The sequence below is a fragment of the Mus musculus genome, chromosome 2 (assembly GCF_000001635.26).
Source record: "Mus musculus strain C57BL/6J chromosome 2, GRCm38.p6 C57BL/6J".
Lineage (NCBI taxonomy): Eukaryota > Metazoa > Chordata > Mammalia > Rodentia > Muridae > Mus > Mus musculus.
Window position 1 is genome coordinate 29,373,808 of NC_000068.7, and position 17,237 is coordinate 29,391,044.

The window sequence follows — 17,237 nt, forward strand, 5'->3', positions numbered from 1 at the left end:
TTTAATGTCTCTATCCCTGTTTTCACGTGTAAAATGTAGTATCTTCTAGTCTGTAATATAGGAAGATCTCAGGGAGGGTTGATAAGGTAAGCTTTTATTAGATCTTCCTCCTTGCCTTGGGAGGTAAGCATGTCCTCCATGATGCTGTCTCTTCTGGAATACTTACTACATTCAGCTCTGTGGAGCTTATCCTAAAGAAAGAGCATCTTTGCATCCAACTCCCTTCTTTGGTTCTCTTCATAGCCATACAGCTGACAGTTTGCTGAGCACAGTAGCTCAGCTCAGTGAAGTGCATGCTCAGGAAGAGTGGGGTGAGCCCACCTGGAATATGGGGAGCAGCTGCTGTACCTGTACTTGCCTGTGGCTTCATTGTGGAGCCATTTCCGTGAGTGTGTGTGTGTGTGCGCGTGTGCATGCATAAGTCTTAACCTTTGAAATGTGACTTCTACAACTTATGCAGATTTATCCTGAGTCTGCACTTCAAAACATACATATTGCATTGCTACCAAGTAGTACAATGAATCCTTTAGACCAGGAGGCCTGGAGATGGACCCAGTTGGTAAAATGTTTGCTGGACAAGCATGAGGACCTTAGTTTAATCCCCAGCACCCACATACATAGTGAGGCGTGAAGTTGTGTGTTGGGGAGGCTGAGACAGGCAGATCCCTAGGAGTCACTGGGCTAGCCTAGCCTTATCAGGAGCTGCAGTCAGTAAAAGACCCTGCTCTTGAGGAATGATATCCAAGGTTAGCCTCTGTCCTCTGTCTAAATGAACAGGAACACACACACACACACACACACACACAGGAACAACACTGATTGTATTTTAGGTGAAGGCTCTATTCATAGATAAAACAGATGTTTGTAGATAAATATCAGATCCTTTATAAAAGAAAGGTAACAACACAGTTACGTGTGGGGTAGGGTCCTTTCAGCCGAGACTGTCTCTCCTCACTGCTTCCTTTTGTAAGGGAATTGTAAGGCACTTGTAAGGATACACTGCAGCCTGACTATCTCCTTGTCCTGCCCCTTCATGCTTGCGCTGTGCAGAGCAAGAAGGGCTGGGCCATGTCTTCCTGTCGCCCTGTTTCTGGACCTCAGTTTGCTTTGTTTTACTGTTGCTTTCTGTGCAGTCAGGCTCGTGATGTGATTAAATGTGAAAGGGATCTACTTGGGCACCTTGGCCTGCTCCGTTGGGATCCTTCTGGCCACAGAAGTCTGGCACTCCATGGAGTCATTTTCTAGAATGGGGAGTGCTCCTCTGTTGAAGGTCCGAGACACTCAGAGGTTATCATCCAACATGGTGCCTCTTAGCCATGTGTATCCTGTGAGCCCTTGAACTGTGGCCATTGCTACCAAGGAGCTAAAATTTCAGTCTTACTTAAGTAGCTGTATGCAGGTTGTAGCCACCGAATTGAAGAGCATAGGTCTGGGGACTGGAAGGACTCCTGGGTCATGTAGACCAGTACCAACCTCCCTGTCCAGTTAACTATACATATTCCTCCAGTCCCCTCTCCTGCCTCCAGTGCTGGGAATCAAACCCAGGTAAGCTCCCTTCAGTGAGGCCCAGCCTCCACAGCTTAGATGGGAGCAGAGGCTGACACAGGCCTTGGAAAGCTGTAATGATGAGATGCAAAAGAAAGCAGACCCCCAACTTAGGAGTCCTGGACTCTTTTTTTTCCCCTAGCATGGTTTGATTCTAAAACAGCGTATGCTGGGCTCCCGAGTTAATCCTTGGAGAGATGCATTTGCCAGCCACCAGCGCCTTGCTCCTTTCTTTGCCAATAAAATCTTAGCAAGATGCAGATGAGTGGTAGATGTGTTATCAGGGATAACCTTGAATCTGATCTAATTTATTAGTAAATCATTGACAAGCTTGGGTTATCGGGAACATGTTACTTGTGAAGGGTCTCGTAATTGATTACAAAAGCCACCGTGCTTTGACATTTCTGCTGCAAAGATTGATGACAGCATCTGCAGCACCTGTTGTGTGTGCACGGGTGGGGGGAGTGTGTGTGTGTGTTTTCATGGTGTGTGTTGAGTCTAGGGTTTCTTGGCTAAGTAATGACAGATGAAGTACAGCTTTAGGCCATCACCCAGACACTGTACTCATCCTTTATGCCCAGGTACCAAGATGCTCAAATGTTGGCATGGTTGGAATGAAAACCAATGGCTGGGTGTCCTGAAGCAGCCCTCAGCTGGGGAAGACAAAGGTGCAGAACCAATGTTAAGCAGTGATGAGCGTTCCAAAGATATTAAGCCTATAGGCTGAGAGTAGAGACACTGGGTGGGACCCTTTAGATGGGGTTGGGGACAGACCTGGTGGGAAGCCAAGGGGCCAGTCAGCAGCTAACATTAAGAAGTCTGGCTTCAGAGTCTTTTGAAGCCTTTTTAGTAGGCTCCTAGCTGTTGGTGTCTTTCTATTAGAAAAGATGCCCTGCATATCCATTTTATAGCAGCTCCCACTGTCCATGTCCCTATCAATGTCATAGACCCTGACCCTGGACCCCACAGAGTGGCTTTGCTCATTGGACATTTTCAGCCAAAATCTGGTGGCTGGCTTTCTTCCTGCCTGAGTGTCGTCCTTCATTGATGATCCCACTAGTGGCTGCCCCTCTGAGTAGAGTGCTCTGACTGCCCCATCTGTCTGCCACCCCTTATTTCTGTCCAGGGACCACAGTTTGTATTTAGCGAATGTCCCACTTGCCTCTTAGATTAAAAAGCACTCTTTCCCTCACTCCCTTCCTGGTCCTTCCATCTTTGGAGGCTCTCTTCCTTTGCTTCTTGGAGACACTCTTTATTTATTTTTTTTTTAATTTTTTTTTTTTTAGATTTATTTATTTATTATATGTAAGTACACTGTAGCTGTCTTCAGACGCACCAGAAGAGGGCATCAGATCTCATTACGGGTGGTTGTGAGCCACCATGTGGTTGCTGGGATTTGAACTTCAGACCTTCAGAAGAGCAGTCGGGTGCTCTTACCCACTGAGCCATCTCACCAGCCCTTTGGAGACACTCTTAAGCCACCTATTTGTGACAGGAATCCATGTGTTTTGATCCAAGCACAGTGTGTTTGTATTAAGTCCCCTCTGTGTTCTGGGACTGTTGAGTTGGTGGTATGGGTGGGGTAATTCCAGTGTGTGAAAAGTGCTCTCTTGATCCAGCAGCAGTTCTAAACATGGGTCTTGACCCCTTTCAGGGTTGAATACCTGATGTCCTGCATATCATATTTTCACATTATGATTCATAACTGCAGCAAAATTATATTCATGAAGTAGCAATGAGACAATTGGTATGGTTGGGGCCATCACAACATAGGGAACTGTATTGAAAAGTTTCAGCATTAGAAAGGTTGAGAACCACTTTTTAGTAGGCTCCTAGCTGTTGGTGTCTTTCTATTAGAAAAGATGCCCTGCATATCCATTTTATAGCAGCTCCCACTGTCCATGTCCCTATCAATGTCATAGACCCTGACCCTGGTCCCCACAGAGTGGCTTTGCTCATTGGACATTTTCAGCCAAAATCTGGTGGCTGGCTTTCTTCCGGCCTGAGTGGACTTAGGCTCAAGGACTGTAAAGTTTGCATTAAGAAACAATAATTTTGGGGCTGAGGAGATAGCTTAGCTGTTAAGTGTACTGGCTGCTCTTCTAGAGGACCCAGGTTCAACTCCCAGCACCTATATGGCAGCTCACAGCTGTCTGCAATTCCAGTTCCAGGGAATCCGACACTCTTACACATGCAGGCAAAACACCAATGCACATAAAATATAAATAAATTTTAAAAAGAAGCAATAACTTTACTTTAGAATGTAGAAGTCCCCCTACCCTTGTTCTTTAGAAAAGAGGTCACTTTTGTTTCCTTTTAGTGCCCACCTCTCTTTGGCAGTGTTTTCTTTCAGTCTTGTGGTTTTTCTGAAAACTGAATGTGTCCTTCAGGTGGAGCAAGGCACCAGGGTCATCTTGTTAATTCCTGATGCAGCTCTGGAGGGGCTGTTTTGCTGCGGTTGTTTTCTCAGCCCTTTCTGGTTGGAAGGCCCCGCCCAGGCCCAGACATCCCTAGCCTCTTGATTGTACTGTCTGCTGGGGCTCATCCAGGACTCTGTTACATGTTGGACCTACACCCACTACTTGTTCCAGAGACCCGTGGGATCAGGTGAGCCTTGGCTATGCTAGTCTTCCCCCTCCTTGCCTGCTGCCTCCCATCCCCCACTTTCTTGCATCCCAGGGCTTGAGGGTTACCATGCCGTTGTTTTACAGTTGGCTCCAAGTACAAGCACAGGCGCACAGGATCTCATCTCGGAATGGCAAGACTTTGCCTTGATTTTCCCACAGTCTGCAGAGCCTGATTTAGGGCCGCACCAGGATTAAGTAGGATTACCAGCATCTTCCCTCTGTCTCTCTTGTGTATCTTGTATGAATGTGTCCTAATAACTATTGATATCAAGTTCATCCCTCAAGAAGCCGAGTCCGACCTTTAGTGTCCTGCTGAGGCTGCAGTTTGCTGATGTGTTTTTCTTGCAAGTAAAATCAATGCAGATAAATCTCAGTAACTTTTCCTACATGATGAGGTGGTAGGGCCCTCTGTCTACACAGCTGCCATGGTAGGCTTGTCTGTCTATACAGCACACCTGCATCCCGTGCAAGGCTGTTGGACCAGCATTGATTAGCTGATCCACTACTCTTAAAGGTCATGCTTAATCAGGCTGCAAGCATACTGGAGAAGATTCTAGAGTTCCTGGGTACTGCAGTTGACTTTGTGTAATTCTCTGCTGATATTTGCCTTTAACAGCAAGTACATCCCTAATTTACCAAGCAGGTAGGCCTGCACTTAAAGGGCAAAAAACCTGGCATGCATTTTTATCCTGAAAATTAGTCACAGCCAGTCAGTCGGCTGTGGTTTAGGAGCGGTAGGGTTCACTTGTGGAAGTCCTAATGTAAATGGGCTGATACCCCTGCAGGTTGTCAGAGCTCTGCTCTCCACCCGTGACTTGGATTCGGAAGGAAGTGGCCATGGAAATTGTAGAGTAAATGGGTTGACATCCCCAATGGGCTGTCAAAGCCCTGCTAGCCACGCTTGTGACACAGATGCTGGAGGAAGGACAGACAGTGGCCACCGCGTGAGCCAGCTCCTCCAAACAGTTGATGAAGCAAGCTGACAGGGGCACGGGGCTCTGCTGCTAGCCCTTCATGTTAAGCGTGGTGCTATGGAACAGATGGAGAGGAAGAGGCCTCCTTGACAGTTTGGGAGGGTGGGGACCTTTAAGTTAGAAGGAGTCAAAAGAACAGTTTAGTTATTAGCTGCATTCTGGGTGACAGCCTGACATTCCGTGACTGTCCACAGCAACCAGGCTGCGTGACAATGACACTATCGCAAATGTCTCCTATTAACTTCTCCCTAATTAGGAGGAATGGTTTGATTTGAATAGTTCTGAATAATTTCACAGTATTTATTGCCCATCAGCTGTGGGAATGCTTCTTTCTTGTCATGGTGGTTGACTGAAGACCAGAAACAAGGGCTACCATGGTTCCTCTGTGAGACAAGCCCCTCGTCTCATACCCAAGAACCTTGCTTGTTCTTGAGGGGAAAAAATTGGACTGGAAAAATCTGTAATATTATTTAATATTCTGAGAGTGAATGTTGAGAATGTTTGTAAGATTTTAGAAAAAAATTAACAACATTTTTTGTATAGTGGGCAATTAGAGTTTTCAAGGTGGTATGCATTCACTGTCCCAGCTGGACAAGTATAAGGAAGGAAAAGGTCATCTCTGGTCTCGCCACTTAAATATGGGTCCTGTTGTCTGCTTTTCTACTGGCCCGTTTCTAGGAAAATATATTTGTTCATTCTTTATCACCATGAAAGTGACCTTACCTCATTTTCTTCTGAACCTTAAGAATTTTGTATGATATTTATGACAGTGTAACATGGCATTAGAAAATTAGACATTTAAAACAAAACAGCCTAATATCCCACTCAGGACATGTACCACGATTTACCATGTTATTTTCCTGTTTTTGGAAATTTCAGTGGCCACACTTACAGGATGGATGGGATCAGCGCCTTGTTTAGGACTAAGGACACAGCCCCAGAAGTGATTACTGGTCATAGTGTTGTTTTCTCTCTTCCAGGACTTAAACAAGCTTTTTATAAGAGCCCAGATTGCTACCTAATTGCAAAGTTGTCAGCTGAATCAAGAGGGGTGAGTGAGTGTGTGTGTGTGTGTGTGTGTGTGTTTGCATATTGTGCTCAGGTCTTTAAACTTTTCAAGAATTCTGGCTGAGCCCAGGTGCTGACAGTCTGCTATAGCCTTACGCACCTCCCTCTGCTTGGTGCTCATGCTCACTCTCATGTCCCCTGACCGTTGCTGCTGCTTTCTACACCTGGGTTCTGCCTCTTGCTGTCCCAGCACACACTGAAGTAGTCTGTTCTCCTCATTTTGTATGGGGTTACTGGCAAAGCCCAAAGGCACTGAGATCTCTGAAGCAAGATACATCGGGAGACACATTCATTTTATCATCATAAATTTGAATTTTTAATCTTGATGCCGTTTAAAGATTACTTTGGAATTTCAGACCAGTCTGGTCTATATATAGCTAGTTCTAGGGCTAGTGAGGCTCTTTCTCAAAACCAACCAACCAACCAAACAACAACAAAATAGGACCTGGAGAGATGACTCAGAGGTTAAGAGTACCAGGTTCCATGCCCAGCACCTGCATCAGGTGGCTCCCACCTGCTGTCTGTCACTCCAGCTCCAGGGATCCAGCACCTCCTAGCGTCCACAGGTACTCACACGCACAGAGCCCGGCATAGACACAGGATGAAGTAAAACAAACAGCAAGAGCAGGATTCTGGGAAAGGAGTTTGGGGATGGGTGCTGCAGGTACGTGAGCACGGTGCTCAGTTGGGAAGGCATATGGGAAGGGGTTGTGTGGAAACTGGACTTCACCCCTTCAGTTTCCAAGGATCTGTGGGTAGTATGGAAACTGTCAGAGGACTGTAGTGTTTGATATGACAGAGAGGCGATTGCTCAGGGCTGCACCTGTGCTCACCTTACCTCATCTCATCATCACTGATACTAACACTACAGGACCACCGATCACAAGGATGGCTTTTCAGCCTATGTGCAGTTTTGTGAGTTTGGACTTATGTAGATTTATTGGACTGAACACTACCTCCAGCATCTAGAACAGTTCTGTTGCAAAACAACAAAAAACTTAACCGTCCATTGTAATTCCCAAACATGCGGTGTGTCCCTCAGACTATGGTGTGTGTCTGAGGGTGTCCTGTCGCTCCAGCTTCTCTCCATAAGCATGGTGCCTCGAGTTCCATCCAGGCTGCTGGTGGAGCCTTTCTCTTTTTCATGGCACTGCACATTTTGACCTACACACATTGAGAGATGATTGCTCGTCTTTGTTAAGTGGTGTTGTAGACATTTGTATGGATTCTGTGACTTTCCTTTCTGTGTCATAGCCAAGGAATCTCAGTATTCCTGGTTTACAAAGTTCTCCTCTCCTCTCTCTTCTAAGAACTTGATAGTACACATTTAACATTAGGCTAATTTTGAGTTAAACTTCACTTGTGGCTTGGGAGCACAGTGGTAAGGCTGTCCAGCTTCTCATGGATCTGCCGACTGTTGTCGGAGCGGCTGGGCAGGACTGGTCGTGCATTTCCAGGCTCTCCAACTCAGTACATGCAGGGCTTTCATTGTCCTCATGTCTGCCTCAGCCTGATTATTGAAGCTTTGTGGAATGCCTAGAAATTGGTAAGTTAAGTTCCTTAACAGGTCTTTCTTTTCATAAAAATTGTTTTTTAGCAATTCTGGGTCCTTCACATTTGATCTGTTCCATTCATTATTTCCCACCCCTGCCCCTGAATTTCCATTATTCTGTTTCAGGGACTTCAGAGATGCAAGTGCCAGTCCTTGGGTGCTGTCACTGTGCAGATGTTTCCTTTCTGTGACTTCCCATCCTTGCTGTGGCTCTCTTACTTGTTTCTCGGACTGGGAAGCTGACAACACAGTGAAAGGCCCAGAGAGCCCAAGGCAGAGCTTGAGGAGGGGCTGCTCCTCCACGCACAGCTCCTGATTGGATAGGCAGTTTCCTGACTTTCAAACATAAGGCTCCTTAGTAAACTGCATGGGGCTTTCTTTGCTGCCGCCAATGCTGTCGCTGCTCAGCTGCCATGGCTTAGGGGCTGAGATAAGAGAGTATAGAGAGAAAAGGCTCAAAAGGAGAGAGACAGACAGAGACAAACACACACACACACAGTGTGTGTGATATCAGAAAAACAAATGTGGGCTCTTGCTGGACATGTGACCTCCTTTGATTTTTCTACTACATCATGGATACAGCCCACATGTATGCTGTACAGCTGATAGTCAATCCTGGATCACTGTCATTTGTCTCCCTGCTGTTGATAGATGGGCTGCCTGCCTGGTGGATTTTGTGTTACAGATTTGCTGCTGGGTGTCTCAAGCATATCTCTTGGTATACGTGGCATAAATATTTGTCATTGTTTTTTGAAAGCCTAATATTAAGCTTTTGTTTCCTGTTAATCTTCCTCATTTGTTGACTGTTTTAGATTTTTGAATTTTTTTTTCACAAACATCCACAGGGTTTAAGTTTTTATTGGTGGGTTGTATTGGTCCCTTCTTTGTTTCCTTTCTTTTAATCTTAGAAATAGATGGGAGACATTCACAGTTGCTTTCTTGCCACCTCCACCATGGTTTGACCTCATACTCTGAACTCTCAGATATAGAGAGGTATTCCAGGTGCACAGTAGGTTACAACTCTTATGGAGTTACAGGAATTTTAATTTTGTCACTTAATGGCAGGCTTCTCATTGAATTAAACTGAGCTAACAGTGGGTATGGTGGTCGGGTTTCACAGAGAAACTTGCCAGCCTTGAAGTTTGCTGGGGAGCATGCGCTGTTTTTTGACTGATATAGCAGGATCACAGCTGCCCTGCAAGTTTGAGGACAGCAGGTGCAGCTACTGTGTTTATGAGAAAGAGAGTTAGCCATGAACCCAGACAGCCATGCACTGGGCAGGAGGGCTGGGCCACCCCAGCAGCACCCTCACCTTCTGTTCCTGTGGCCCCTCAGAGGCGCATGAGGCCTTTGGGATCCACTGTGGGTGAGTTGCATTACACTCATGTTCTAAAGTGTTGCGTGCCAGTGTGATCTTATTTATGGTGGGCGCTCCCATTAATTCTCCCTTATTCCAGGTCTTTGTCTCTATCCTTGACTTTCCCTCCCAGTGCCCTGTAGAGACCTCCTTGTCTATAAAGAGCAGGTCCAATCCTCTTCAATTTTAAAGAACAACCTTGACCAAGGAGTCTAGCTGGGGTTCCAGATGGGAAGCCAGGATTTTCTGGATGGTCCAGGTCTGTGTGTGCTTGAACACTGAGTTCCTTAAAGTGTTTAATCCTTCCTAACCAGGGCCAAAGATTTTACTGCAGCAGAGCCTGCAATACCTGCCCCACCCACCAACAGGGGAATGAGAATGGAGGTGGCTCACCACACATGGGGAAGCCCAGAATCTATATTTAGGTGGGCCCTGCCTTCTTCTCTGTTATAGTGAACACTTGTGTAATAACATGCACAAAGACACAAAGGAGTAAGTTCTCCTACAGCATAAAATTGAGAAGTTGCACACTTCTTTAAGCCATTAGTGCAAGCAAGCCAGGTAGCCTCTGAAACCTGGACATATATCTGGCCACCATTCCTGGAATTTACTTGCATAGGGAGAACTTCATAGGGGATACCTTAGTACCATTAAACAGGCACCTTTACCTTGGAGATCCCCCAGGGTGAGCTTAAGTTTTTACAGCTGTTAGGGTTGGAAGTGGAGCCGGTTGTTTGATTGGTTCCAATCCCAACATAATATGGGGTCTTGAGGTCCAGGCACAGCCCACAGTCCTGACCTCCGTCTGGATGAGAGTGGCTAAGGAAGTGATACACTTCAGCATCCCAGACTCTGAGGAGCTGGCTTCTGCTGCCTCCTGGACCTTTGCCTGAGGTTACCGAAGGAATTCCTTGGGAAATTGAAGTTTGCAGGTTTACCACCTTTGGGGGCTCACATTCTGGTAGATACCAAGATGGGTTTGTGTGGGCCAATGAGCTGGATGACTGTAGTGCAAGTTTCTTTCGATTAGTGAATCGCTGCCTGGATCAGGACCATTTAGTTATAACCTGACTCCCCAGGTTCTGCTGGTTTAAAAATCAGTACTGTTTTTTTTTTAAAAACAAGAACTTTGTATAGAGAGCTCTACTGTATGTGAGAAATATGAATCACAAAGCAACCACATCTGTACTTCTCCCTGAGGAGGGTCTGCTCTGTCTCCCTGATTATCACTGCAAACTTTTCTGTGACTCACTCCAGGCACACCAACATACACAGTCTGAATTTTGAGTTTGTTATTTCTAGAAGGCAGATATCTGTATTCTTTTAAAAATTTATTTATATCTTGTTTTATATATATGACTATTTGGCCTGCATGCATATCTCTGCACCATATGCCTGCTGGTGCCCATGGAGGCCACAGGAGGGTCTCACATCCCCTGAAACTGGAGTTACAGAAGGGTGTGAGCTACCACACAGGTGCTGGGAATTGAATCCCGAATCCCTGGAAGAGAAGCCAGTGCTCCTAATTCCCAAGCCATCTCTCCAGCCCCAGTATTCCTTCTGCGAAGGCCAACTGAGGCACTTGTGTCTGGCAAGAAGGATAATTGCCACATTGGCACCCACATCTCAAGCGCCTCCTCCTCCTGTGGGTGGTAGGCGTTTCCTGTGACCTCCTGTGTCCTAATTGAGACTGTGACCGTTCCCAAAGAAGAAGTCTACTTTGGAAGCATTACTTTCTCTGCTGAGGTTTCTTTTTGTCTTCCTGGCCTTCATCAGAAAGCTTACCTTGCCTCAAAGGGTAAAGTGGCTGGGGTCTATGGACAGTCTGTGTCTGGACCTCCCTGACTTAGAGTAATGGGCGTCTGACCAACAGGAGCAAACACTCTCTTTATAGTCAGCCCGGTGGGTTCCCATGAGTCATCTTGTCTCAGAAGAGAGCTGGCCTCTAGAAGTTCAAATGTTGGGGATTTTCTGCCACAAGTTTTGGAAAGTTTCACAACTCAGGTGAACATTGAGATACAGGTAGATTCTAAGTGGAGCCCAGTAAAGAAGGCCCATTATAGTAGTGCCTGGTGCCAGGGAGCCCACTCGGACCTAGGGTACCAGCCCAGAAATGCCAAGAGCTCAGCTTGGCATTTATTCCAGTGACGACTCAATGTAGGAAGGTTGCAGCTGCTAAATTGTGGATTTTGGAGGGGCAGAGGCACTGGGGTCTTCAGCCCGGAGACCACTGGGCTGTAGTGCTTGGTCATCTGGGTGTACCCTGGAGTCATATAGACCTTGTTTAATGCAACTTGGAGCAGGTGACTTTGCTCCTCTGAGCCCTGCTCTCCTTCCCATCATGCATTTCAAGAAGACAAAAAGACACTGTGAGCTGTTTCTGTAGAGTCTGGTGCATGATATGCATTAACTTGGCCATTGTCACCATCGCTGTCGTCCTCAGCCTCCTCACTTTGGAGAGAGAGAAACTGAGTCCCAGCTCCTGTGAGCACGTGTAGCACTCAGAGGCCAGGCCGGGACTGCTCCTTTCACCCCGCCACCTGCCCGTCTGCACTCAGCTCCAGATCACGTACTGTCACCTCCTCGGTTCTCTGCAGCGCCTGCAGAGCCTGACAACAGATGGTGCTGTTCTGAATTAAAACAATTTAACTCAAGATCCATCAACTGCCAACATCAAACACCCTTAAAAGAAGGAAAGAAACTCATTATCAAGAGTATTTAAGCAAAGTAGGTATTTAATCTATCTTAATCATTTGCATTCTCGAGGAGAAGAAAGTCAGTGGCAGCTGCCACCACAGGCCAGGCCTGACTGTGCCTGCTGTAATTGCCTCAGTCTGGCCGCATCACACTCGCATTTCCTTGTTTGCCACACAGTACTAATTTGGACTTGGGTCCTTAAAGAACAGTTTTTAAAGCTATGCTGAATATTTGAATATTTAAACATTTAGGAAGTACTCTGTTGCTTTTGTACCTTTGTAAAGCTTTGGTAGGGCGTGTGGACAGTGTGCGGGGTTGCTTCCAGAGCTGGGCAGAAAGGATGTATTAGGCCAAGTTTTGGTATTGCAGTGAAACACCTGAGGTCTGCTACTTCTCAACAACAGCTGCTGAAAGGCACAGTAGCTCTGGGAAGGACCCTCTTCCTCTTGGCTGCAGCGCTTCCTGATGGAAGGCACCACAGTGGCAGGGGCGTGTGTGGGTAAGAGAGGTCACATAGGCAGCTAGGCAGAGAAAGCAATCACGGTGTGACCAGGATTGTTTCTTTATTATAACCACCCTCTTGGAAGCCAGCTTTCTCCCACGAGCATCACAGCCAGTGCTTCCAGAGCCATCCCACTAGGCTCTGCCTCTTAATGATCTCCCCAGCCTCCAACGGCACCACTCTAGAGACACAGCCACACCATAGCAGTGATCACTCAGGTCAGTCTACTCAAGTCCTGTCTCCTGACATGACCATCTCCTGTCATGCCTTCTTCTGCTGCCCCCATGTTCCTCTTGCAAGCAGCCTACCCTAGGCTCTGAGGACCAAGAGGGCCAGGCCTTCTTTACCTTCCTTTGTTGCCTCTTTCAGTCTTGTGGTTGGGGATGTAGCTTACTCTTGGGGACCAGACAATGGATGCTCTCCTTCCCTAACCTCAGCTTGACTGAAGCATTCATGGCCTAATATTAGCTACCAAAGGGGCAAGTAAAATATTTGTACTGTCTTTCTAGAAAAATCTGCACATGGGTGGGAAGCAGGAGCCACACACGTAGAGTGTGCTGACAGAGGAAGCAGACTGCATGCAATACTCTGTAATACTTTGTCCCGTCAGTGTTTCTTATTGAGCCCGTGGTGTCTGTGATGCAGGTTCTAGCCTGACAGGCTGAGAGGTCTGCTCCTCATGCGATGCAAACATGCTCCCTGCGTATTTGTTCTCTGCCTCACACTTTTCCTGATGTGTGCACCAAAGCCCTATTTGTGGAATTTTCTCCTGATATCTGTATGGGAAGGCAGTCCTCCAGAGCTATCTTCCTGGGCAGGCCTGCCAGGACTCTGCTAGCTCCTTCTCTGGCCCACGTCTTGGTCCAGGTGGTGTCCCAAGCAGCTGCTCAGAAGGAACCTGTCACAAGGTCTCCATCTAGTTTGGTTCTAATGGTTTTTCCATAAGGAAAGAAAACAAAGTTGCGGAGCTGGCATTTGCATTTCCATCTTTTAATAATTCATTTCCCCAGCACTGGGAAGAGACCGAGACTTGCAGTCACTTGAGAGGCTAGGGCTTTGTCTGCTCTTTGCTCCCTGTGCTGGGAGTGAGGGGCACTAAGAAGTCCAGATGAGGCTTACTGGCCATCAGTCTATCTGACAACATTTTGAAAAGTAATGTATAAGTGTGTGACATTGGTGTGGTAGTATCATAGCATACTGTTGTCGTGTGAAGGGAACATTGTGTGTGTTCTCTATCAAAATGCCCTCTTTTATTGACAATTCTCATCCTCCCATGGTCTTATGAAACAAAACAAACAAGACATGGAGCATTGACATTGTAGAGCTATAGAAAAGCCACAGAGGTGCTGTGCTACCAGGGAGGGTGCTGAATCATAGAGGTGAAAGGTCTGGTGTCTTTAGTGAAAGCCTAGAGAGGCAGGAACCTAGTCCTGAGTGTCCTTTCCTGTGTGACAAGGCTTATGTACAGGGAGGGGTTGTTGAGCTGGGCACATCTGCCTTCTGCTCGTAGTCCATTTGTTGGGGCATGTGTGTGCATTCTCTGTTCACACTCACTTGAAGTGACTGACACTCCTTTCCTTACAGCACATATGGCTCCACAGATACCTTTGCCATCAATTAGTCCAGGTGATATAGTCAGGACCCACTCTGAGACCTCCCCAGACTTCCTTCCTCTGTGTGGTAGGACAGTATGGACAAGGGATAGGATGGTGTGGATACGGGGTAGGGTGGTGTGGACTCGGGGTAGAATGGTGTGGACACAGGACTCCACAGCTGCAGCCAGTAGAGACAGTGCTGATACTTAGTCTGTTAGTTCCACATCCCCCGCTTAGAGGCAAGGAGATGTAAAACATACAGCAGCTCGTAGCTCAGCTCAGCTCAGCACCCTCCTGGCCACCCCAAGCTCCTGCCTTCCAACAAAGCCCCTCATAAGGGACTCACCTGGAAATGGCCAGCTGGAGGAGACTGAAGTTAGAACGTTCACGCCCTGACCTTACTCTGCTCTTTGGCATTGAGGCCTGAAAAGTTCTTTCCCACCTAGAGATGTACTCTATATTCTGATGGGAGTTATTTTGACAAATGGCATTCCTTGTAATTTAGAAGTCAAAATGCAGGCCAAGGGGCCCAACTAGGGCTATTTAATTGCATCCAAAGGCTCTACTAAACGGATTGACCTCCGTGTCCTTGTCTTGGACCTGCCATGGACTTACTGTTGTCCCTTGCAGTATTTTGCTTGTTGGCCAGCAGGCAGAGTGTCCTTCAGCAGGGCCGGCCCGTTCCTATCTCTATCTACCCCAGCTCTGCTGCAGCTCCCATCTTGCTCTTGTGAAGCCCTCAGCGATCACCCCTGAACTCTATGCTCTCTGCTCTGACAGTCAGTCCCGTCTCCACTCCCTGGCCATCCTGGGCCTCTAAGCAGACTGTTCTTTCACGTTTTCAGATCTCTCTCCTTCATCTCAGCGAGCACCGAGCACCAGCACCAGCACCGTGTTTAGCATTGTGCCCTGCCTCCATCCCCTGTAGAAACCATAAACACGCCTTGTCTTCCTGTGTGACAGTCTTTTCTCCCTGAGAGATGTAGCTTTGGGTATGTGCCGAGAGGTGTTCTTTTTCTTTTTGTTTTGCTGTGTCCTAAGTGTGTAGAGAAGTACCTGGCACATGTAGGGAGTGGCCCACTGATGTTTGTGGGATGGATGGATGGATGGATGGATGGATGAGGTATAGACTTGAAAAAGCCACTTTCTCTTTGGGTCTTTAAGATTTCTAAAGTAAAATATCAGCTTGTACTAGATGAAATGTCATCTCCTCCCAACTGTGACTTCTGTCGATTCTCTGCATCTAGTGGTGTTGATGCGTCACTCACCACCTTCCCCCACCCCAGGATGTGGGCTTCCTGGGGCAGGCAGGATCTAGCTGGTGTTGAGGAGGCAGGTGTCATGGAAGTGCTGTTTCTGGGAAGGGAACTTGAGCCGTGGCCACCCGAACTTGCATGGAAGATGCGCCCCACTTCCACCCCACAGCAGAAATCCCACATGTTTTGCCCATTTTCATTTGGTGATGTTTCCTGGGGACTCTGCCATGCCGTTGTCATTTCCCTGTGCCAGCATGGCAGCTCCCTTCTCCTGGATGCCACCGAAGCCCAGGCCCATTGTTGCTGTGGGTTTGTTTGCATATTGCACAGCCATCTGCTCCTTTACCATCCAAGCTTTAGATTTTAAAATATGAATTGCCAGCCGCTCCAAGACTTTCAGTGGCTTTTTGTTTTGTATGCCAGTAGCTAGACTTTGAACCGTTAGAGCCACCATTGCAGAGCCTTTGCTTCCTCTGAATTTGGGAGGCACTGTGTTCAGGAATTGGGACTGGGCAGACTAGTACCCAGGTGTCTTGAGATCTCATACTGCAGTTCCTTTCAGGCCTTCATCCAACAGGGCCTCCAGGTCAGAGCTGTTTGAGAAAGCCCCAGTGTGCACTAACCCCCCTGCTGTAAGTTCATAGATAAAGGTTCCACAGATTTCAGTGTTTATTTGCTATGCAACTCCAGTCCCACCTGCTCCATGGTAGAGTAAATGTGTGCTGTGTGCTTCATCCTGTAGCATCTCCTGCCACACCATCCCTGGCCAGGTGCTGCCCCCGCCCCCGCCCTAGGCTCACTAGCTTACCCTGTCCTCTTCCTCTTTCCCTAGCACACAGCCATCATTCTGGCTCTCTTCACATGCCGCTCCCTCTGCCTGCCGTGAATTTATGGTGAGCATTTCCAGCACTGTGACTTTCCTCTGTTGCCTCTCTCACAGAGGCCATCATTTTTTTTTTTTTTTTTAAAGATTTATTTATTTATTATATGTAAGTACATTGTAGCTGTCTTCAGACACTCCAGAAGAGGGAGCCAGATCTTGTTACGGATGGTTGTGAGCCACCATGTGGTTGCTGGGAGTTGAACTCTGGACCTTCGGAAGAGCAGTCGGGTGCTCTTACCCACTGAGCCATCTCACCAGCCCGAGGCCATCATTTTTTGGATTTGGAGTGAGTGAGCTGTTTAGTAAGATGTAGCTCCATGAGGTTCACGATGCCACCGAGCATTGAGCTCATGGAAGCAGAGTGAGAGGTGGGTTTGCACAGGCAACTGTGTAAAGATGTTTGCACAGTGTGATGTCTGCCGTGCCCAGGAGGAACTGGACAGAGAAGAGTGCCTGCCTAAGAGTGCCTGGGTGAAAAGTAGGGCTAACTTATTTCATGGCGCTCTGTCTTCAAAAGTCAGGCAGTGTTAGCAGAATACCAATTGCCAAGACACTTAACCAGCAGCTGCATACCATCCAAAAGATCTGTTTTTTAGTGTATCCACATGCTCAGGGAGACTTGACGTTCCTATTTATTAAGTGTTAGCCAAAGAATGTTTTTGTTTTTCAGCTCTCTTTTCTGATATTTCCAAAATGTCTATTTTTCTACTTTAAACAATCTCCCACATAAATTCAGTTCAGTCTTTTTCTTTTGAAGAATCTGCAGTTGTCACTCAGAGTGTCAGCTCCAGGAGGCTAGGCTGGGCATCTGGGATGGTGACAGGAATAGATCCTTTTGGGGGCCTACAGTAGAGCAGGCTTTGCTGCCAAGTTGCTGGTCAAGTGACACTAACTAAGCAGGCTTAGTCCCTGTCGCTGAGGCTTTGGCCTTGTCATTGCTCAGGTGACCCAGAGTTTGTGCCACCCCCCTGCTAAGTTGGGTTTCAGCACTGAGTCTCAGAATTCTGGGATCTTTAGGTCAGCTGCATGTGGCAAAGTGTTCCTCTAGTGAGGATCTGCCATCTTTACAGTTTTCTTAAACTTCTTATTTCAGATATGTTTCCAGCTTCTAGAAATGTCCCCAGCAGTTTGTGCAGAGCTCTGTGGACTCCACCCATGTCCCCTCTCCTCCTGTTGCTTGG

At 47.2% G+C, this 17,237-nt stretch overlaps 1 protein-coding gene across 6 annotated transcripts in view; it reads left to right on the plus strand.

The window, feature by feature from the left end:
• Positions 1-17,237, plus strand: part of Med27 (mediator complex subunit 27) — a 177,981-nt gene that overhangs the window by 26,998 nt on the left and 133,746 nt on the right. Inside the window, exons 1-3 of one of the 6 annotated variants that reach the window (NM_001290490.1) lie at positions 4,707-4,815; positions 6,127-6,197; positions 16,006-16,066. The exons of 2 other annotated variants lie outside the window; for them this stretch is intronic. In NM_001290490.1, coding sequence (NP_001277419.1) covers positions 16,064-16,066 — 3 coding nt within the window. In that variant the 5' untranslated portion in view covers positions 4,707-4,815; positions 6,127-6,197; positions 16,006-16,063. Of the gene's footprint in view, positions 1-4,706; positions 4,816-6,126; positions 6,198-12,214; positions 16,067-17,237 lie in introns of those variants that run through there. 3 more of the 6 variants (NM_001290489.1, XM_017319247.2, XM_017319246.1) reach the window with 3 other exon arrangements.